The sequence below is a fragment of the Chrysemys picta genome, chromosome 1 (assembly GCF_011386835.1).
Source record: "Chrysemys picta bellii isolate R12L10 chromosome 1, ASM1138683v2, whole genome shotgun sequence".
NCBI classification, from domain to species: domain Eukaryota; kingdom Metazoa; phylum Chordata; order Testudines; family Emydidae; genus Chrysemys; species Chrysemys picta.
This window is the reverse complement of record NC_088791.1, coordinates 304,863,818-304,887,987: the sequence shown is the minus strand read 5'-3', so window position 1 is coordinate 304,887,987 and position 24,170 is coordinate 304,863,818. Positions and strand designations below refer to the sequence as shown.

The window sequence follows — 24,170 nt, the reverse complement described above, 5'->3', positions numbered from 1 at the left end:
CAGCATATGGTTTGAACAGATCTGTATATTCAAACTAATAATACTATTACACAAAAGTCAGTCAAGATTTCATTTACAAAATGTTCACATATGAGAGACCTATCTGTAGTGGAAATATGTGAATTTTTGACACAGTTTTACAGCAAAATGTTCTGCGGTGATACTGAACTCTAATAAAAATAATCTAGATATTAAGGTGGATTGGAACCAGAAGAGAGGGAGTTCTTTGACATTTAAAAACGGTTTTAAAATGTTTATAGCTATCCCATAATACATTTATTTGTTAATATATTATAATGAAAACTTGATTCCTTGCATTCAGGATTGGTTTGTAATTAAAATCCATTTCTTCCTTTGCATTGTTGCAGCAATATTATTTTACTAAAGCATTTTTTGTATCAAGGCCTAACACACACATTGTTCCATTGTTCATAATAAACCACAGCACAATAAGATCAAATAGAAATTTGAAGTTTATGCTATAAAATTAATAGATGGTAAATAAATAATTGGTTTGTTTTAGATTTTGACAGAACAAGTATGCACTCAAGTTGTTCATAAACCACATCCAGAGCCAGATTCTACAGTGAAAATTCAGAATCCAAGTAAGGAGATTATTTTATGTTTGTTTCAAATTAATGGCGAGAGGTTGTTTTTTTAAGAAAGTGTTATTTCACATTGCAAGAGCAGTTAATATGTTGAATACGTCAAAGAAAATTGGCTTTTATTCAATACTTTTATGATTTCAACAGCTGGTTTTTGGATGGGATTTAAAAATGTGTTATGTAACATATTTGCTCTTTTACAGTGATTCTTAAAGTGGTGGCAACATTGTTAAAAAATTCCACACCAAGTGCAGAGCTGATGGAAGTTCGGCGTTTGTTTTTATCTGATATGATAAAACTTTTCAGTAATAGTCGTGAAAACAGAAGGTATGTAAATCAAATATTATTTCTCCCAATAACAGAAATAGGTCACCTGTTACCACACTCAATGTCGTTAACACACAAGAAATTTTGGATAAAAGTCTTGAGTATTGTAATGTGCAGTTTTACATAATATGCAATAAATATGTGGTTAAAACAAATGGTATGAACATCCGGTAGTTAATTTTAAATCAGTGATATATATTTTTGTTTTGTTCACAATGCTTTACTTAACAACATTTTAAGATCATGAATTTAAAACAAAAATAAGTGATCTATTAAGATTACGTTGAAGTTCATAGGAGAGAGGCTATTTAAATTGTTTTTTTTATCCCGTTTTACTCATCTGAATTTAAAAAATGAAAAAAAGTTGAATTTTATTTGGATATATTTTGACCTAATTATTTTACTTTAGATGTTTACTTCAGTGTTCGGTGTGGCAGGACTGGATGTTTTCTCTGGGATATATTAACCCTAAGAACTCTGAAGAACAGAAAATCACAGAGATGGTGTACAACATCTTCCGTATTCTCTTGTATCATGCAATAAAATATGAATGGGGAGGCTGGAGGGTCTGGGTGGATACTCTTTCTATAGCACATTCCAAGGTAAGAATTAGTTTCTGGAGTTTCTGTTGATCCCAATATCTCCCTAAGCCAAAGGGGCCAGTAATACAGTAGATACAATGTAAAGTGATTTAGTGCCATCTTGTGGATAGCATAGGGCATGATAGTTTAGCATTTTTCTTTATTAGTGTGAGTTCTTTGCTGTGAAATGTTTCATGAACTATACATTAATTATACTATTGATTTCCCCCCCCAAAATTGATAAAGTATATATTTACTCTGAAATTATGATCTGTCATGTTCCATTTAAGGTCACCTATGAAGCTCACAAGGAGTATCTAGCAAAAATGTATGAAGAATATCAAAGGCAAGAGGAAGAGAACATAAAAAAGGGGAAAAAGGGGAATGTGAGCACTATCTCAGGCCTTTCATCTCAGACAACAGGAGCAAAAGGTGGACTGGAAATTCGAGAGATAGAAGACCTTTCACAAAGCCAAAGCCCAGAAAGTGAAACAGATTACCCTGTCAGCACAGATACCAGGGACTTGCTCATGGCTACAAAGGTGTCAGATGATGTGCTTGGAAGTTCAGATAGACCAGGAGGGGGTGTACATGTTGAGGTTCATGATCTGTTAGTTGATATAAAAGCTGAAAAGGTAGAAGCCACAGAAGTAAAGCTTGATGATATGGATTTATCACCAGAGACTCTGGTAACTGGAGAGAATGGTGCCCTCGTGGAAGTTGAATCCCTTTTAGATAACGTATATTGTGCTGCTGTTGAGAAACTCCAAAACAATGTCCATGGTAGTGTTGGTATCATTAAGAAAAGCGAAGAGAAGGATAATGGGCCTTTGATAACACTGGCTGATGAGAAAGATGAACCTTCTACTAACAATACCTCATTTCTTTTTGATAAAATACCCAACCAAGAAGAGAAACTTCTCCCTGAACTTTCCAGTAATCACATTACTATTCCAAATGTACAAGAGACTCAAATGCATCTTGGTGTAAGTGATGATCTTGGATTGCTTGCTCACATGACTGGTAGTGTAGATATAACATGTACTTCAAGTATAATAGAGGATAAGGAGTTCAAGATTCATACAACTTCAGATGGAATGAGCAACCTTTCTGAAAGGGAGTTAGCTTCATCATCCAAAGGATTAGAATATGCTGAGATGACAGCTACAACCCTGGAGACAGAGTCTTCTGGTAGCAAAAGTCTACCTAATGTTGATGCAGGAAGTATAATATCAGATACAGAAAGATCTGATGATGGTAAAGAAGCAGGGAAGGAGATAAGGAAGATCCAGACAACTACTACAACCCAAGTAAGTTAGAGGTGCTATAATTATATCCGTATGTGACATATATGTATTTGATTACAGGATAATTAATCCAATCACAAAAGTATATCTAATCACAGCTGTGGCCAAATTTTAAAGGTATTCTTTTTAGCATCATATCAGAAATATGTCTTGCAAACATTTTTATTTTCAAAATGGTTGGTCCATGTTTAATGATGTTATTTTACCATAAGAAAATCTCACTCATTGCAATTATGGAATATCACTTTAAAAATTTTGCTGGAGAAATATATTATTAGCCCACATGATTTATTTCTTGTGGACAATGTGACTAATAATTATAAACGTTTATTGTATGAATCTAAATTCTTTTTTTCTGTTTTAAGGCTAGAAATGTTTGTATTTTACTTAAGCAAGGTGCGTGAGGTAATAATTTTATTGGACCCACTTCTCTCACATCAATAGAAGTTGGTCCAGTAAAAGAGATTACCTTAGCCAACTTGTCTCTCTAATATCCTGGGACCAACATGGCTACAACCATGCTGTATTTTACTTAGGCTTTTTGGTAAGACAGAGTATAATAAAGTATAAATTCTAGTGTTTCTTATGGTTTAATTCTCTTTGTTTCTCTGTGCCAATCAGCATTTGGGTAGAGTTTCAACTTTGGAGACAGTACTCAAAACTTTTTTGGTGGTAATATCCTATGCATATAAGAGCCTTACTATCTCATCATTACTAAAGCTACAATTTAGTAACGGGTATTTTTAGTAAAAGTCATGGACAGGTCACGGGCAATAAATAAAAATTCACGGCCTGTGACCAGTGGATGACTTGTATTAAAAATACCTGTGACTAAATGTTGGAGGGGGTCATGTGGGGGGGCTTCTGCTGGGGTTGCTCGTTGTCTGCAGCACCAGCTTCTGGGAGCTGCGGACTGCAGCTACTCTGGCCAGCCACCCAGGGACCACTGCCGGGGCCAGCAGACTACAGCTGCTCCGTCCGCCTCAGGACCGCTGTTGGGGCCGCCCGAGCAGTGGCTGGTTTGGCTGTCCCCGGGGCCGCTCCAGCTGCGGCTGGTGAGGCTGTCCCCTGGGCCACCTGAGCAGCTGGTCTCAGAAGCCAGCTGCTTGGGTGACCCTGAGGTCAGCCACACTGGCCACTACAGAAGTCATGGAGGTCATGGGAAGTCATGGAATCTGTGACTTCCACGACCTCCATGACAGACACAGAGCCCTAATCATTACCAGTCCTTGCTGTCTCCAACATATGAGGAGATCTGTACTCTTATGGGTTGATGCAGCGAAGCATAGAGAAAAGAAGTTCCTAAGCTACAGAGAAACTCTTCTGATAATGGAACACCCACAGTATATGGCTTTCCCTGACTGTGCCCAAAGAGAATTATTCACATCTTTAGTCTGTGTCTGTTTCTCTGCATTGGGGTCTCCGGTAAGGACTTCAACATATCTGACTCTCTCAGACCCCCAGAGGACTATGCTGGGAAAGCTTTACTTGACCAGCAAAGATAGCCACTGGAAATCCTTCTTTTCCTTCAAGGTATCTAGTGGATCATGCTCAGGAAAAAAGGAGCAAGGTAGCGGACAAGATATCTCTTCCCAAGTCCTGTTAATGGCTATGGATTCTAGGCAGAAAACAGATCAATCTCTTTTACTATGATACACAATCAATGCTCTGCTGAGTAGGTCAGGAGCGCCTAGGGTTTTGGAAATTCTCCACCTCTTCTGCGGATTTCACAGTAGGACCAAGGAGCCCACCAGACTTAGAGCCCCTCCTAGGTTCTAGGTTGGCCCTGCTGAAGTTCTAAGAGCTTCCAGGCCAGAACAACTTCATTTAGTCACTATTCCTCTCCTCTCTTCCTCGCCACTGCTTCTCCCCTTACCTGCTGTGCACCGGGGCACATTCCTGTGCCCTCTGCATGACTATAGCAAATGTCATCAACTTGGGCCAACAATTCACATATGCATGGGAAACAGGAACTCAATTTCCAGTTTGGATTGCCTTATTGTTGCCCACCTTCCAGCCCTACTGTCTCCCTCCATGGCCAGGCTTTACACTGGTCTCACTCCACCACCATGAGGCTGTGTCTCAACAGACAGCCCTTCAATTCAGTTTCCCCCTCCCCCTACAGGAATACTGACAGTCCCAGAATTACCTGATCCTCAGGTACAGGATAAAGATTGTTTCAAGCTGCTCAAGTGGGAGGATAAGCCTGACTTCACTTCCAGGATTGTGCATACATTGTTGGCATCATGGAGGCTCTTGTATTCAGTGTTACAGAAAGACACTGAGACCTTTGCTGAGAATCTCCAGAGTGCGGAAATGGATGACATCACCTTGCCACTCTAGCGATTGCCACATCCACTTAAGGATTCTTGGTAAAGACTTACTTGGCAAAAAGAGAGTCTGATTTAGAGAGAGCTTTAAAATGAACAAACAACTTTCTGCAAACAACCATGTACACAGGTTACTCCTCTACTGGTCAGATGGATTCAGTAGTCAACCAAGTCCCTTGAAACTAGGGATGACAGGTAGAGCTGATACAGATGTGGCCTGGTAGGATTATGTATAGTAGTTTGCAGCAGGCACCACTTAACATAGCATCAGGAACACCTTGAGAGGAATACTGATACCTGTAGCAGCACAATGGTCATCATCTGATCAGACATCTAAGGCTACCTTGTCTTTCTGAAGAACACTGCTGCATGAAGAACTCCAGAATATGTAGTAGTCTCTCAGATATTGAGAATTCAGGGCTTCCAGAAGGCAGTTCCCTCCCCACAAAAACTACAGTACTCCTCTCAAAGTAACAGACTCTGGCTTTCCTGTATCTACCCCTACCGTTCAGGGAGAAGAACGTTCCTTTAACTAGGAGACTGAAAAAGAGTAATGCTAAGCTTCAGTGAGCAGAGATACTGAGCCTCTTCCTCCACTTCCTGCATTTGGCATGTAGGTACAGTACATTGACTTATGCATTGACAAGTGCCATGAGAGAGGGAGCATGTATTCTTTTGTATGCAAACTCTCAAATTGGTGAAAACCTTCTCAAAATTACTGCAGCACCTCAAGCAAGGTATAGGATCTGCCACATTTTAAGGCACTCTGCATAATGGGGGGGGGGGGAACCTTTAGCGAAAAAGGTGTCAAAGCTGTTCAAACTGTGATTTTTTTCAGTTGCCAGATGGTTTTTATTCTTAGTCTAAATCATCAAACAAAGACTGCTGATTCCAGGAAAATCAGCAAATGGACTGAGAAATAGGGGAGTAATGGGGAACAGATTGCTTCTATTGTGGAGTGTAGGTTTTTTTAGTTAAAATATCAAAGGGAGAAGGATGTAGGGATATATTCCTCTTCTTTCCTGTTTTAACCAATATCTATATATGGATCTATACATATAGAGAGATAATAAAATAGGCAGAGCTACGCTATCTTATCTTGTCACTGTTACTCTTGTGTTTTCTCCTGTCTCTCCCTTCCCCCCTCCTTTGATAAATTCACTTGTTGCCTTTTGTTCAGATTGTAAATTCATCAGGCCACGGAATATCTCTTTAATCTGTGTTGGAGTTAGAAGTCCCCAGCACAATGGCACCTTACTGAGGGTACTAAAAACTACTAAAATTAAAAGTGTTTATTCTAAATACTAAATACTTGTTTAGTATGTGATACAGAAAAAGACTAAACCACAGTACAGATATTTTATATAATCACTAGGAAAACTATGGCCACAGAATTCAAGACTGAAAGATCTCTCCAACTTGTGTACATATTCTTGATATTTCCAAATTCCATTTTTAGGTGAAATTTCCTCCTCCTTTTGTTCCCACATACTTTATTTTAATTACTGTTGTCTCCCAGGTTTTAGGAGTTGATCCTGGTCTCATTCAAATCAATGGTAAAAATCCCATGACTTCAGTGGTGTAGGATCAAGTCTGTAAAAATTATTCTGAGGAGATATAAAATAGACAAGCAGCAATAGCAGCAGAAATGTAGATCTTAACAGACCAGTTTGACAATTGAGTTAACAATGTGTCCCTCTCCTGCTCTCAAAATGGAAGTGACAACATTTCAGACTAAAGATCAAGTGAACTTTGGAGCTGGGTTTCTGTACTATTCTGCTTTTTACAATGCAAAAATAAATACACCATTGATGTCTTTTTTTTCCCTGACAATCAGCATGCAGTATTCAGGAATTTGCAATTGAAGGTGATTAAAAAAATCCACTAACTAAAATGCCATTTAAAGCAACTTGTTCTAAATTTGTTTCATTTAGAATAGAAAAGACGAAAAGAAAAGATCACCCAATCCATCTTCAGCTAATGCAATATTATTCCTTACAATAAAATTTCTTTTGTATTGTCTAGTCTGCTTTTAAAATAATCCCAAGCAATGTGGCTTCTACTATTTCTTTTTTGGGAGACTGTACCACAGTCTAAGTGATTTCATCATTAGGAAGATTTTCCTAACATTCGGTTTAAATTCTCTCTCTCTAAAATTTTCCTCCCAGTAATCTTGTGTATCACACTAAATAATTCCTTTTTCTCCTTTGTGAGTGTGCACCAAGTAAAAACCGCTCAGGACTACCTAGAAATTAAAACAATATAATCCACAAATCAGCCACCTGCTAGGAGACACTAAAGGCTGTCCTGGTACGCCAGAAAACTTGCTCAATTAAGACACAATCAGGTACAAGATACCTGGAAAGCTAGATTTGTACTTCTGAGAAAAAAAAAAAGACTATGATGATGATCCTTCTAAAAAAGTATAGATTAATACCCCCTGTGACGGGATCCCCAGGGTACAGCCTGGGACTGTGGGACAGCTGTGCCCCTTAGCTCTCCAGCCTAGGCTGTCTCTCACAATGCTTTGCTAGTGACAAGCTGCAAACTCCTCCAGGTGCTGTTATCACTCAGCACAACCGCATGTGGAGCCCCACACCCCAGCTAGATTGCATGAATGCTCCCAGAGCCGCTCATGAATCACACAGAGAAAGACACCAGCCAGATCCTCCCAGCTCCAGCCTTGTACCTCAGGAACATGCCATCTTGGACTGCTCAAGACGAGTAGTGCAAGTTTATTAATTGGCTCACCACTTCATTAATGGATAGTGGATATACACCAGCCTTTGTAAACCTGAGCAGATACTTCAGGCAAACTCACTGGTAAAGATAAAAGGTAAAATAAGTTGATTGATTACAAAAAGATAGATTTTAAATGATTATAAATGATAGGCAAAAAGTCAGAGTGGTTACCAAAATAAAATATAAGCATGTAGTCTAAACTCTCAACCCTATTAGACAGGGCAAGATCTAGATTAAGCAATTTTTCTCAGCCCACTGGATATTGCAGATCACAGTACACAGGTTTCACCCTTGAAACCTGGGCCAGTATCCTCTGTTGGAGTCTTCAGTCTTCCGAGTGTCTTTGTTACTTGCAGCATAGGTGGGGGGTGTGGAGTAGAAAAGGCCAAGCATGGGGCTATTGTGTTTTGTTTTATACCTTTAGTCCCATGTGCTTGGAGAACACAAGTCCAGGCATATCTGGTGGGCATTGTTGATTCACAACATCTCCTGTGAGTGAGTCATTGAATTGTAACTCCTCTGCTGGACAATGGCTGGTGATATCTGCTCAGCACCCACCCAGGCATTAGTTACCTTTCTTGTCGTTATATCTGGAGAGCTAGTATCTGGGGACTTGCCACTCGCACAGCATATTTTAGTGAAAAACCATACAACTCAATTCTTATAATTTCATATGCAATATTTAAATAGAACAATGGCTTTCAGCAGATCATAACCTTTCCCCTGACACCTCACATGGCATGCTTTACGTGCATGATCACAATTATATATAAATATGGGGATTACAGGGCGCTCCCCCGAGGTATAGAGTGTGTCTCACTTCCCTCAAAATATCTAGACAGGATCAACTTGCCAAAAATAAACACACTGCAAACAAAATCCCTTCAGGGTGCACGTTGAGGAATCTGAAATGCAAAATGTCACTAAACAACTGAAAGGAAGGCCCAGATGTGAGGCCAGATTGTTAGCTGGCGTAAATCAGAGTAGTTTCAATGAGGCTACATCAAATGACACCAACTTTATCTGGATGGCACTACTGGTATATTTTATTTTTTTATTTTCAGCTCCAATTATAGCCCCTCCTTCTCCAAATCTTATCCATGTGCATTGTTAGAATTCATTGCATATGTTTAACACAAACTTTGAACTTTTTGTTAACATAGGCTGTGCAAGGTCGGTCTGTTACCCAGCAAGACAGAGACTTGCGAGTTGACTTGGGATTTCGAGGAATGCCAATGACAGAAGAACAACGACGCCAGTTTAGTCCAGGTCCACGCACAACTATGTTTCGTATTCCAGAGTTTAAATGGTCTCCAATGCACCAGAGGCTGCTGACAGATTTGCTGTTTGCATTAGAAACAGATGTACATGTTTGGAGAAGGTAGAAAAGCTATATTTCTTATTTTTAACTTTATTATGTATGTGTTTATCAGCGAAGTAAAGACCTAATTAGATACAAGATGTATTGGTAACTACTTTTTTAAAGGTAAATTTCCATTGTAAAGTCAGCTTTACCAGACTTACCTTATTGTAGTATCTGACATGCCTCAGTTAATTCCTATTCTTTGTGAGGGATAAAAACTGTAGTATCTCACCTATCCTTTTTGAATTACTGTATCTTAATGGACTTTTTATTAGTAACCACTACATTTAATATGGGGATGACAAATATCTGTGACATTATTTTTAGTAGCCACTACTAGCGTTTGGAGGTGTTCGCATTCTTAATCCAGAAATATTTGTTCCACACACCGGTCTTCATCCTGTGTTTGAATAATTCATCTATCTTATGACTTAATACAGAGACTCCTCCAAGAGAATTTAGTAGGCAGTCACAGCTAGCCTATAAACAAGTTTTCATTTCTGTAAAGATTTCCAATTGTAAAACAATAAAGACATGCTTTATCTTGATTAGCCTTGATGGCCACATTGCTATTAACTGTATATTTTTTGTCATAGCATCCTAATTCATTTATGTATTTAACACATTTTTAAAATTTAAAAAATAGTGCAAGTGATCTTGTGTCTTTTTAAAAACCATCTGTTTACCATTTTAAAAAAGAAGAATGTATTGCTTAAATACATTGCTTTTCACCTTGATGACTCTTCTGTTATGATTCCTTTTAGTTAAGCAAAGAAACTACCTTAATAGTTACTACTTGTAGTCCAGCGGTACATCAGGCACTATTTAATCTATTTCCCAGAATGACACAATTCATTCTGCAAAGGCTGTAATGATGTATTATCAGTAGTTGAGAATTCGCTTAATTAAATCAGATTACCAATTGGCTTAAATGTAATTTACACGTTTGTGTGACCATACTATAAAATAGTCAGTAGTAGTAGTTTTTTTTATACCAATCACTTTATTTTTGCCCCCTTTGTTTACCTGAAATTCACAGGCAAGTTAGAAGTTTAGTTTGTAATTCCTTCTGCAATTAAGGCCAATACTGTTTGTTTACTGGCCACTAATTTCACGAACATTTTATTATTACAAAGACAATACCATACAACTAGGAAACATTCAAGTTCGGATTTCAAAAAACAGAGAATCTAAACTTTTAAAAAACTTTGGTGTTCTAATATCTTTTTTTCCCCCTATTTTTTTAGTCATTCTACAAAATCTGTAATGGACTTTGTCAATAGCAATGAAAACATTATTTTTGTACACAACACGATCCACCTCATTTCCCAGATGGTAGACAATATTATCATTGCTTGTGGAGGGATTTTACCATTGTTATCTGCAGCCACATCTCCAACTGTAAGTACAATATTTCCATCTAGTGGTCATGTTAAAAATTACTGTTAAGAATAGTAACACAGGATTGTCTGACTGAATAGCTTTCTTTTTAACAGGAGAAAACACAACTGATTTCTTCCAAAAGTTTGATCAATATCAACCAAACTGTTAAGGTTTAGTGCAGGGGTAGGCAACCTTTCAGAAGTGGTGTGCCGAGTCTTCATTTATTCACTTTAATTTAAGGTTTCGCGTGCTGGTAGTACATTTTAACGTTTTTTTAGAAGGGGTCTCTCTCTATGTGTATATTATATAACTAAACTATTGTTGTATGTAAAGTAAACAAGGTTTTCAAAATGTTTAAGAAGCTTCATTTAAAATTAAATTAAAATGCTGATCTTACGCCGCCAGCCTGCTCAGCCCGCTGGGTGGGGGGTTCAGGGCAGAGGGCTGGGTGTTGGGGGGGTGGGGGGGAGACTCGAGGTCAGGGCAAAGGGCTGGGGTGTGTGTGGAGGTGCAGGGCACAAGGCTGGGTGGGGGGGGTTCAGGGCAGAGGGCTGGGTGTGTGGCAGGGGACTTGAAGTCAGGGCAGAGGGCTGGGGTGTGTGGACGTGCAGGGTACAAGACTGGGTGTGGGGGGGTTCAGGGCAGAGGGCTGGGGTGTGTGTGGAGGTGCAGGGCAGAAGGCGGGGTGTTGGAGGCAACTCGAGGTCAGGGCAGAGGGCTGGGGTGTGTGTGGGGGTGCAGGGCAGAGGGATGGGTGTGTGTTGGGGTGGGGAGGTGCAGGGCAGAAGACTGGGGTGCTCGGCTCCTGGGGGTGCTCCCAGCCCCTCTGCCCCCCCTTCTCCTCCTCTCAGTGGGCAGCAGCGTGCCACTCACAATCGGCTTGCGTGCCGTGTTTGGCATGCGGGTCGTAGGTTGCCGACCCCTGGTTTAGTGTTTTAATGTGCTGCGTTGGGAAGGGTGAAGAAAAGGCCCCCCCTTTAGCATGCAAAATGCAATTTAATTAGTAATAGCAATGTTTTGCTCTCAATATCTCATCTGAAGATCTAAAAACATTTTAAGTAAAAACAGTGTTATACCTCAAACACTCATGTAAGGAACTGTGGCTATTAATGACATTTTCAGATGGGGAAAATGAGATACAAATGGGTTAAGTGACTTCCCTAAAGTAATGCAACAGATCAGCAGCAGTGCCAATAATAGCGCTTAGGGATCCCTAAGCTCTATCTCCTGCTCAAGCCTCTGGACAACCCTCACTTATAGACTCATAGACTTTAAGGTCAGAAGGGACCATTATGATCATCTGGTCTGACCTCCCGCATGATGCAGGCCACAAAGCCGTCCCTACCCTTTCCCTTGACTCTGCTGTTGAAGTCCCCAAATCCTGTGGTTTAGAGACTTCAATTAGCAGAGAATTCTTCAGCTAGCGATCATAGAATCATAGAATATCATAGTTGGAAGGGACCTCAAGAGGTCATCTAGTCCAACCCCCTGCTCAAAGCAGGACCAATTCCCAGCTAAATCATCCCAGCCAGGGCTTTGTCAAGCCGGGCCTTAAAAACCTCCAAGGAAGGAGACTCCACCACCTCCCTAGGTAACGCATTCCAGTGTTTCACCACCCTCCTAGTGAAATAGTTTTTCCTGATATCCAACCTGGACCTCCCCCACTGCAACTTGAGACCATTGCTCCTTGTTCTGTCATCTGCCACCACTGAGAACAGCTGAGCTCCATCCTCTTTGGAACCCCCCTTCAGGTAGTTGAAGGCTGCTATCAAATCCCCCCTCATTCTTCTCTTCTGGAGACTAAACAATCCTAGTTCCCTCAGCCTCTCCTCATAAATCATGTGCTCCAGACCCCTAATCATTTTTGTTGCCCTGCGCTGGACTCTTTCCAATTTTTCCACATCCTTCTTGTAGTGTGGGGCCCAAAACTGGACACAGTATTCCAGATGAGGCCTCACCAATGTCGAATAAAGGGGAACGATCACGTTCCTCGATCTGCTGGCAATGCCCCTACTTATACAGCCCAAAATGCCATTAGCCTTCTTGGCAACAAGAGCACACTGTGGACTCATATCCAGCTTCTCGTCCACTGTGACCCCTAGGTCCTTTTCTGCAGAACTGCTACCTAGCCATTCGGTCCCTAGTCTGTAGCAGTGCATGGGATTCTTCCGTCCTAAGTGCAGGACTCTGCACTTGTCCTTGTTGAACCTCATCAGGTTTTTTTTGGCCCAATCCTCTAATTTGTCTAGGTCCCTCTGTATCCGATCCCTACCCTCTAGTGTATCTACCACGCCTCCTAGTTTAGTGTCATCTGCAAACTTGCTGAGAGTGCAGTCCACACCATCCTCCAGATCATTAATAAAGATATTAAACAAAACCGGCCCCAGGACCGACCCTTGGGGCACTCTGCTTGAAACCGGCTGCCAACTAGACATGGAGCCATTGATCACTACCCGTTGAGCCCGACGATCTAGCCAGCTTTCTATCCACCTTACAGTCCATTCATCCAGCCCATACTTCTTTAACTTGGCGGCAAGAGTACTGTGGGAGACCGTATCAAAAGCTTTGCTAAAGTCAAGGAATAACACATCCACTGCTTTCTCCTCATCCACAGAGCCAGTTATCTCATCATAGAAGGCAATTAGGTTAGTCAGGCACGACTTCCCCTTCGTGAATCCATGCTGACTGTTCCTGATCACTTTCCTCTCCTCTAAATGTTTCATAATTGATTCCTTGAGGACCTGCTCCATGATTTTTCCAGGGACTGAGGTGAGGCTGACTGGCCTGTAGTTCCCCGGATCCTCCTTCTTCCCTTTTTTAAAGATGGGCACTACATTAGCCTTTTTCCAGTCATCTGGGACCTCCCCCGATCGCCATGAGTTTTCAAAAATAATGGCTAATGGCTCTGCAATCTCACCCGCCAACTCCTTTAGCACCCTCGGATGCAGCGCATCCGGCCCCATGGACTTGTGCACGTCCAGTTTTTCTAAATAGTCCCGAACCACTTCTTTCTCCACAGAGGGTTGGTGACCTTCTCCCCATGCTGTACTGCCCAGTGCAGCAATCTGGAAGCTGACCTTGTGCGTAAAGACAGAGGCAAAAAAATCATTGAGTACATTAGCTTTTTCCACATCCTCGGTCACTAGGTTGCCTCCCTCATTCAGTAAGGGGCCCTCACTTTCCTTGATTTTCTTCTTGTTGCTAACATACCTGAAGAAACCCTTCTTGTTACTCTTAACATCTCTTGCTAACTGCAACTCCAAGTGTGATTTGGCCTTCCTGATTTCACTCCTGCACGCCTGAGCAATATTTTTATACTCCTCCCTGGTCATTTGTCCAATCTTCCACTTCTTGTAAGCTTCTTTTTTGCGTTTAAGATCAGCAAGGATTTCACTGTTTAGCCAAGCTGGTCGCCTGCCATATTTACTATTCTTTCTACATATCGGGGTGGTTTGTTCCTGCAACCTCAATAAGGATTCTTTAAAATACAGCCAGCTCTCCTGGACCCCTTTGCCCTTCATGTTATTCTCCCAGGGGATCCTGCCCATCTGTTCCCTGCGGGAGTCAAAGTCTGCTTTTCTGAAGTCCAGGGTCCGTATTCTGCTGCTCTCCTTTCTTCCGATCCCTGCCCCATGCTGCGGAGGAAGGCGAAAACCCTGCCAATCTACCCTGGAGGAAAATTCCTTCCCGACCCCAAATATGGCGATCAGTAAAACCCCGAGCACGTAGGCAAGATTCTCCAGCCTGACCCTCATTAGCCATTATACTATTTACTATTTACTATATACTATTATACTATTTACCTGCCATGGCACGCTGTTCCTTTGACTAAAATCATGTTATCCCATTAAACCATTCCCTCCATAAACTTATCTAGCTTAATCTTAAAACCAGACAGGTCCTTCGCCCCCACCGTTTCCCTCGGAAGGCTGTTCCAATATTTCACCCCTCTGACGGTCAGAAACCTTCGTCTAATTTCAAGCCTAAACTTCCCCACGGCCAGTTTATATCCATTCGTTCTCGTGTCCACATTAGTACTGAGCTGGAATAATTCCTCTCCCTCCCTGGTATTTATCCCTCTGATATATTTAAAGAGAGCAATCCTATCTCCCCTCAGCCTTCGTTTGGTCAGGCTAAACAACCCGAGCTAATATAGGCACTTCTTTGCCTATATTCTTTATTACCAGTATTTATGTAACTAAAAATAGTTTCACACAATTGCTCTACTAGCTGGACCAATAGTATTTGGCACTCAAACGTATTAATGGGCTAGCAACTGTCTAAACAGAATCATATGATACTGATTTAGACAATGGATATGTATATACTGTACCTATATTATTTGCATCATCTCAGATGACAAGCAGCTTTATTCTTGTTCTATTTGCTGTGAACAAAAAGTGTTGTAATTCACAAGTATGACTGCACCCTGCACTTTAGTCACAAGAATGACATCAAATATGTTAAAGGAAAGATTTCTAGAAAGTTACATTGCAAAGAAAGCTGCTTCTTAACTTGTACAGGGGAAAACCACAGCATTACGTCTTAAGATGAAAGCTGCTCTGGTAGTGTTTAGAGGAAGGGCACTCAAACACGTTTTTCAAAACAAGCAGCTGGGGCTTTGTTTGAAAATGAAGATGCTTTATGTGGAATCCTCATAGTATATAAAATATAAAACAGGCACGGTTTGAATTACTTGGCTATAATTCCATCTTTGGATCTTGGTGACTCTCTAGCTTTGCTATCATGATTTATGTCATTGCAAAACTACTTTATAGACCTTTAGTCCTGTAATTCAGAGTTGCCCTTTATTTATTGTGTATAATACATGAACATCCGATAAAGTCTTATAAATTACCCTTATCTTTTCAATAGTGTTGTGTTTATAATATCCTGGTTTGCAACAATAAGATGTTCTTAATGATTTTGCTCTATGTACCACGACATTTCAAAATTAAAAGGTTGAATATTTAAAAAAAAAATTCTTATCTAGACTATAGCAAACTCCCTTACAAAACATTCAGTTTTGTCATCTTGTTAGAATAGTAACAGCAAAAAAATTTGTACAACACACTTCTTAATTAAAATGTAAGTACATTCATGATGTATATTTAGCCCAAGAACTTGTCACGTGTAAGTGGCTCAAGCTTTTCTCTTTGAGCTGGAATTTATTTTAATAAAGGAAACCCTTTAGAATACATCCTTATATTATACATATGGGTATAGTCATTTCTCAGTTACTTGTGTGGTATTGTTCTATATTTAAAGATATTACAAAATGAACTGAATTTAAAACAGAGAGGTTATAACTCTGAAGTGTGCCAAACAGTACTGCTGAAATGCTACCCCAGATGAAAGCTGATCAAGTGGCATTGAATAAAAAGTTGGGAGTGGGACAATGAGTAATAGAGAGAGCTTGCCATCCAGGTGAGGGAGGTTTAGAAACAAGTACAATAACTCCTCACTTAATGTTGTAGTTATGTTCCTGAAAAATGCGACTTTAAGCGAAACAATGTTAAGCGAATCCAATTTTCCGATAAGAATTAATATAAATAGGAGGGTTAGGTTCCAGGGAAAAAATGTTCACCAGACAAAAGACTATATTTTATATCATATGTATACACACACAACACAGTATAAGTTTTAAACAAACAATTTAATACTATACACAGCAATGATGATTATGAAGCTTGGTTGAGGTGGTGAAGTCAGAGGGTGGGATATTTCCCAGGGAATGCCTTACTGCTAAATGACGAACTAGCACTCGGCTGAGCCCTCAAGAGTTAACACATTTTTGTTAATGTAGCCTCACACTCTACAAGGCAGCACAAATCGAGGGAGGGGGGACACATGGCAGACAGAGAGACACCCTGTGTTTGAAAGAGAGAGATGCGCATTGCCCCTTTAAGTGTGCTGCCCCCACTCTAAGTACACTGCCTTTTTAAGTAGATCAGCAAGTTGAGATAGCAGCTGCTGCCAGCAAGCTCCCTGTGTCCTGAGCCCTGTTGTGTTCTCCCCCCCCCCCCCGCTCTATAGAGATGGGGTAAGTGGGGGGCAGGAGCGGGGGGAGGGGGACACCCTGACATTACCCCCCCTCCCCTCCCCCCTCCCGGCACAGCAAGCAGGAGGTTCCCAGAAGCAGCTCCAAGGCAGAGGGAGGAGCAGCACATGGCAGTGGGGCAGAGGGACACTTGAACTACCGGCAATTGATAGCATGCTGGGCAGCTGCCGCACAGGGATCTTATGGGAGTGGGGAGATGATAGGGGGCTGCCGGTCCACCCTGGTTCCAAGCCTCCACCAGTTAGCTGCAACGGGCTGCTCTTCCTGCTAGCAGGGGACAAAGCAAGCGGCTGCCAAACAATGTTATAAGGGAACATTGTGCAACTTTAAACAAGCATGTTCCCTAACTGATCAGCAACATAACAAGGAAACAACGTTAACCAGGACGACTTTAAGTGAGGAGTTACTGTAGGTGTAAAGACATAAAGAAATCTGGGTAGACATGGATGTTAGACTTGCTTCTATGGGATAATACATACACACGTTGTAGATCACACTAGATATGTGCTTATTCAGTTTATCAAAAAGAATAAACTCATATGCTTTGTGTATTTTACTTCATTGCTTCGTAACTGTATTTCTCAACAATATTTTTGACATGTATCAAGGAATTTATAGTACTTCTCACTGAAAATCTGGGTGCCCATTTTGAACTTTTAAAATATTAATATCACATGACTTCCTTCGGGTGATTTAACCCTGTGGCACAGGACTTTTAATTTACGCCTTCCTTCAACAGCATTACTGCATCTGACTCTCAGTGTATTTTATCTTTTGACCAAACATAAAGAAATGTGAAGAGGGACACGGTCCCTGGGCAAAAAAGAAAAAAATAATTAACACTTGTCATCCTATCTGATCATTAGTTTATGATGGAAAGAAAGGTAGTTAGTTGCTTTTCTAGTTTCATAGTTGTGATGTAGATTTTTTTTACCTAGCTATGTTTAATCCAGCATTTACTCAGTCTCAAAAAGAGAGAGTTGTTGGTGTTTGTAGTTCATTTATTGAACCTCACAAACCTTTCAGTCCCTTTATAAATTCAGGCTTCTCTTTGGTTTGATCTATATGATGAGTGTGTCTCTTGAGCTTCCTAGTTCCCTTACAATCCAGAATGTTGTACCTGTTAAAAAAATCAGTTCTTAAGAATCTGATCTTTTTATAGTAGTTAATAAGAGCCACAGGATACAAATTATTCTTCCCTTGAGTCTAGCTACCATTTATAAAAGGGGGAAGAGGATATCTTTCACTTAGCTGTTTCCCATTAGCAATGCAGGAGTTGAGCATTTAAAGCTTGAATTTCATTTAGGTCCTCAGCAGGAAGGAGCAAAGAAAAAAGCTAAGGAGAGGACCAAATGGTATTCACCCAAGAGTTCCGAAGGAACTCAAATGTGAAATTGCAGAACTAACAACTGTGGTATGTAACCTATCATTTAAATCAGCTTCTGTACCAGATGACTGAAGGATCTCCTATATAATGCCAATTTTTTTAAAAGGCCCCAGAGGCAATCTCGGCAATTAAAGCCCAATAAGCCTAACTTCAGTACTGGGCAAACTGGTTGAAACTATAGTAAAGAACAGAATTGTCAAACACACACAGATGAACATGATTTGTTGGGGAAGAGTCAACATGGTTTTTGTAAAGGGAAATCATGCTTCACCAATCTACTAGAATTCTTTGAGGGTGTCAACAAGCATGTGGACAAGGGGGATCCAGTGGACATAGTGTACTTAGATTTTCAGAAAGCCTTTGACAAGTTCCCTCAGCAAAGGCTCTTCAGCAAAGTAAGGTGTCACGGGTTAAGAGGGAAGATCCTCTCATGGATCAGCTTCCATATAAGGAGAGATTAATAAGACTGGGACTTTTCAGCTTTGAAAAGAGACAACTAAGGGGGGATATGATAGAGATCTATAAAATCATGACTGGTATGGAGAAAGTAAATAAGGAAGTGTTATTTACTCCTTCTCATAACACAAGAACTAGGGGATACGAAATGAAATTCATAGGTAGCAGTTTTAAAACAAATAAAAGGAAGTATTTCTTCACACAACCCACAGCCAACCTGTGGAACTTTTTGTCAGAGGATGTTATGAAGGCCAAGACTATAATTGGGTTCAAAAAAGAACTAAATTCATGGAGGATAGGCCAATCAATGGCTATTAGCCAGGATGGGCAGGGATGGTGTCCCTAGCCTCTGTTTGTCAGAAGCTGGGAATGGGCGTCAAGGGATGGATCACTTGATGATTACCTGTTCTGTTCATTCCCTCTGAAGCACCTGGCATTGGCCACTATCAGAAGACAAGATACTTGGCTAGATGGACCTCTGGTCTGACCCGGTATGGCCGTTCTTATGTTCTTGGAAACATTTTGGGGTCAACAGATGGGTATTTTCTGACAAACCATCTTTTGTTGGAAAATTCCCAACCATCTCTACTTTACAGTTAATTGGTGTAACTTAGACCTAATACTTTTATAACAAAGTAACCACAGCTGTTTTCCAATACACAACATGGTGTGTAGCATATTAACAAAAGAATTTCCTTGAGGTGGCTTAGTATAGTCCTGGTTGGCTCTTTGCATTGCTGAAAGGGCTCTGGAATGAGCTAAGGTGCCTAATTTCTATATGGCAAAAAATGTCAAATGTTATTGGCTGAAGTTAGGCACCTAACTCCATATTAAACATGTAAGTGACCTGATTTTTTTTTTTTGAGGTGCTGGGTATCTGTAAATGCTATTGATTTCAGTGGAAGCATAATATGATCAACTATTTCAGGCACCCAAGTTGGAAACTTTTTCCTTTAGTATGCATACAGCCAGTAGATAGGAAAACACAAAGTCAGACCTGAGAATAGGCTTAGATTTGACCAAGAATAGTTCAGGACTCTTCGTTGCAATAATCATATGCTAATTCTTCCTAGAAAATCACCTTCTGGCTACACTAATATTGCCTTGTCTTTAATTAACTTTTTTTCTTACAAGCTGGTTTTCAGGAGGTCAGAACAGGAGCTAACTGCCTTTGAGATTCAAAAGCTCCCCAGGATCCTTTCCGCTTTCTGCTGCATTACTATAAGACAAGTCTCATAATCAGTGGAGTGGATTTGGAGGTGCTCTTTGTTCTGATATCGCCCACTGTAGCAATCATCATGAAATAGAAAGCTCAGTCATAAGAATGACTATGTTGTACTCACCTACATTTTCATTGTGGTATTGCTATCTTTTTATTTGCATAACTAAGTACAGTGTAGTCAAAATTAGCTCATTAAAGCCACAGCAGGGGGTCTCTGTGTAGTTACATCAGGTGTCAGCTTTGGGCTCAATTTTCTGCTCTCCAGTTCTGAAAGAGATTGAATCATTGCAGAGCTATCTGCTGTGAATCTGTAGGGATCAGCTGAAAGCAGAGTATTGTATGCCAAGAGATGCGTAGAGCAGCTGATATCAACAGTTTTAATTTTAAAACACTCCAACAAAGCCCTGTGTCTATCCTGCGTTGCAGTGGATACAGAAGAAGGGAAAGTAGAAATTCAAAGAAAAAAGTTTAAAAGATGGAAACAACGAGAACCGCAGCGTTCTTCCACCCTGGACCGTCTAAGGGCAAAATAAGTAAGCCAGGGCTCAGTCCTGCTCCGATTGCATAACTCACATTCAGTTCATAATCATCATCCAAATTAGTACATCCTTGAGAAAAGTGAAATTAGAGCATAAGGAAAAACTTTGAAAAGCAAACGATTCTCCCAAAAGTAAAATCCTAAATTGGGTTCATTTGTTAAAATAAATAAATAAAAATTGAAACTAATCTTTAAGATGGAGATCACATTGCTGTTTACCATTTCCTGCATTCACTTGATATTAAATAAATTTACATTTTCAATAAATTCAGGTATCATTTACCATTCATGAAAGCAAGATAAGAGTGGTTCCTTCATGGCAGCAGAACCTTGAAGTAAATTTAAAAATAACTTTACGATATAGTTTGAATATGGTAGTTTTATATGATATATTTATTATTAATCATGTTTATTATGGCGGCCCCTAAAGGGCAATCAGGAGTGCTAGACACTCTATAAACATAGAATAGTAGGTGGTCCCTGCCCCAGAGAACGTACAGTCTAATAGACAGGACTGACACAGGGTGGGGAAAAGGGTATAACACAAAACCATAGTGAATTATGTGGTGGCAGTAAATGTCCCTTTTTTGGAGAGGGGGTGAGGTTATTTAGGAGTGGAAGAGATAAGAAAGATGATGGAGACAGGCCCTGGTAACAGCATCAAATGTGGAGTGAAGCTGATGTGAAAAGATTGTAAGGGGGGTGTAGGGGAAGGATTGGAGCAAGCAGCCAATCAACCCAGGGCAGAAAAAGTCCAGTCAAAACTGTAGAAAGTTCTCTGAGTGTGCAAATGACCAAAGGTTCCTGCTTTGGCTGCTTATACCACTACTTGCTGAACCCTATCACCGGCTTGCTACAGTTTTCCCTCAAGGCCATGCAGCAGGAGGGAGGGGGAGACACCATCTGACATTTTCCATTATAAGACCCTGTTCTCAGTGGACTATAACTTTGCCAAACTTTAACGACTTGGGGTGAAATTTTCCATGCTGGATGTCCGTCTCAAGTTGAATTTTTGGTTCAGTCAATTCTGAAAACAAAAGTAGGGAAAAATACATTGTTTTGCCCATGTTCAGAAATTCTTGCAAACTTTTCTTGGTAAAACTCTAGTAACTTTTTCTTTTAAAAGTTCAGACATTGGGACTGAGAGCTGGAATAGAGACTGAGACTGGCTGGAAGGCTACTGGGTCTGGGAGCAGGCAGGAAACTGGGATTGGTTGGGCAGGGGGATTGGGAGCTGGGGAGGGAAACAGAAGGAACCAGTAGGTTGTTGGGGTACACTGAAATTTGATGAGATTGGGGGAGAGACTGGGACTGAAAATCAGTGGGGGCAGGGAGAAGATGTTAAAAGGAAGGGAAATCAATCTGACAAAGAACCGGGGTGCGAGGGCAGAACTGGGATTCTCTGGGCAAAGAAACTGGGCAAGGAGATGGTGAAGAGAGGACAATGAGATTGGACAAGGAGCCTGGGGATGGAGATTAGGACAGGGACCATGGGAGCTGCACAACTGGAGGTCAGGGTGGGGGAGAAAGATGGGATGAGGAATTCAGAGGAGGGAACTGGAAATACCTGGGCAAGGAGACTGGGCAGAAGGAAATTGGGGTGGTGGAGGGAGAATATGACTTGCTGGGCAAGGAGACAGGGACTGGGATGAAAAGCCTGAAATGTGGAGAATGGGACTGGGATGAGGGGTGGTGGAGGGTTAGGACTGGGACAGGGACAGATTGGAGGGGAGAGGCAGAAGGGGTCACATAGGAAATGGACAGAAGAGTCTGTGCCCATTAGAATGCACTCCTCTCCGGGGCTTGGAATGGGACCCACAATTCCTGAGTCTCCACCATTCCTCAATCATTCTCCGTGAAAACTGGTAAAGTGTCCATCCTCCTCTAGTGCTGGTCCACATAGCAGATGGCAAGTGACTACTGATATCAGTTATTCCATTGGTTGAGGTGGCAGAGGTTTGTGCAGTGTATTGAATGGTCCCTATCCTGCTGAGGAACATAAGAATGGCCATTTTGGGTCAGACCAATGGTCCGTCTAGCCCAATAATCTGTCTTCCAATTGTGGCAAATGCCAGATGCTTCAAGGGAAATGAGCAGAACAGGGCAATAATCCAGTGACCCTGTCATCCAGTCCCAGCATCTGGCAGTCAGAGGCTTAAGGACACCCAGAACATGAGGCTGTATCCTTGGCCATCTTAGCTAACTGCCACTGATGATGAATTTTCCCATTTCTTTTTTTGATCCATTTACAGTTTGGGGCTTCACAACATTCCCTGGCAACGAGTTCCAGAAGTTGACTGTGAGAGGAAGGACTTCTGTTTGTTTTAAACCTGTTGCCTATTAATTTCACTGGATGACCCCTGGTTTTTGTGTTATGTGAAGGCGTAAATAACACTCACTTTCTTCACATCATTCATGATTTTATAGACCTTTATCACATCCCTTAGTCACCTCTTGTCCAAACTGAATTAGTCCCAGTTTTTCTAATCTCCCTTCATATGGAAGCTGTTCAATGCCCTTAATTCTTTTCATTGCCCTTGTCTGTCCCTTTTCTATATGGCTATTAATATGGGGGGGGGTTGCCTTTTTTTTTTTTAACCTAAGAAATTATACACGCACAAACCCTTTGTATAGTAAAAGGTCATTATTTAAGGTTGCAAAGTCAAGCATCCGAAAGTTAGGAAATTCCAGAATTAAGGTTACCTATGTTACTTTAATTCAGTCCTCTTGTGTATATGCGTTATGATAGTCTCCAATTACGTGATCACAGACTGTTTTTTCCACAGCAGAGCTGTTTCATTCAGTTCAGAGGATGGACCTGCTCTGGGAATGAATCAGGGTTGTGTAGTGAAGTAAACTGTTTTTTGTAGGACCCCTACTCCATTTGTTGCAGAAGTTGGAAGGTGTGTTGGGAATATGGCAGGGGGGTTACAGAAATGGAAAGGACAGTCTCTTTGTTAGGGTAGTTAAATGGTGCTCTGAAGGATTCGATTCTGTGTGATGCTAGGCAAGTTGCTTAACCCAGCTTTTAACAGCTGGTCATGTGCTGTGTATACCTCATTTTCTGAGTGCTTGACTTGAGAACCTGGGTTCTGATTTGCAGAAGAGCTGAGCACTCTCAACTGCAACTGACCTCAGTGGGAGCTGTGCTTTGAACATCTGAAGTTCTATATAATGCTAAGAATTTGGAAAAATCAGGTTCTAGAGGTCTCAAATTGGGCACCCAAAGTTAGCAGATACTTGTGGACCTCAACATCTCTGTGCCTCAGCTCCCTATCTGTAAAATGTGGATGATCATAACCCTCATATCAGAGTTGTTATGAAAATAAATTCATTAATGTTTGTGACTCACTCTAGTGAGGAGCACCATAGAGAAGCCCATGAGGAAATTACTAATGCTGTCTTCAGAGCAATTTTTGGATAGTGTGGAGTAAATAAGGTCTAGGGATAAACATTGAAGAAATGAAGATACAACAAAATATTGAATTTCTGCTTATTAAGTGAGCACCATCTGTTCAGTCAATTGAGGCAGGGCACTTGTGGAAAACATAGTAGGTGATCATATAATTAAAGACTGTATCATAATGCATACATACAAGAGGGCTGAAATAAAGTGTCACAGGCAAAATATTCTGTGTTTCTTAACTTGAGTGCTTGACATTGTAATTTTAACAATTTGCTTTTAACGTAGTTGCTGGTGGGCTTTTTGTTTGTTGGGGGGTACTGCATGTGATTTAGTATAAAAATTGCCTAGAGCCAAGGATAGGCGCCTTTTAATTTCCAATAGGATATATGAAATAATAAATGAAAATACTAAAATAAATAAAAATGGTAAGCATATATTTTGATCTAATAATGTTGTTTTATG

General features: G+C 40.7%; 1 protein-coding gene across 12 annotated transcripts in view; it reads left to right on the top strand.

The window, feature by feature from the left end:
- The window catches only part of NBEA (neurobeachin), an 823,962-nt gene that overhangs the window by 289,455 nt on the left and 510,337 nt on the right, over positions 1–24,170 (top strand). For all 12 annotated transcript variants that reach the window (XM_065581345.1, XM_065581343.1, XM_065581347.1 and 9 more), the window contains exons 19-24: positions 524–605; positions 809–932; positions 1,342–1,534; positions 1,804–2,823; positions 9,056–9,273; positions 10,503–10,656. In XM_065581345.1, the coding sequence (XP_065437417.1) occupies positions 524–605; positions 809–932; positions 1,342–1,534; positions 1,804–2,823; positions 9,056–9,273; positions 10,503–10,656 (1,791 nt within the window). The remainder of the gene's footprint in view (positions 1–523; positions 606–808; positions 933–1,341; positions 1,535–1,803; positions 2,824–9,055; positions 9,274–10,502; positions 10,657–24,170) is intronic.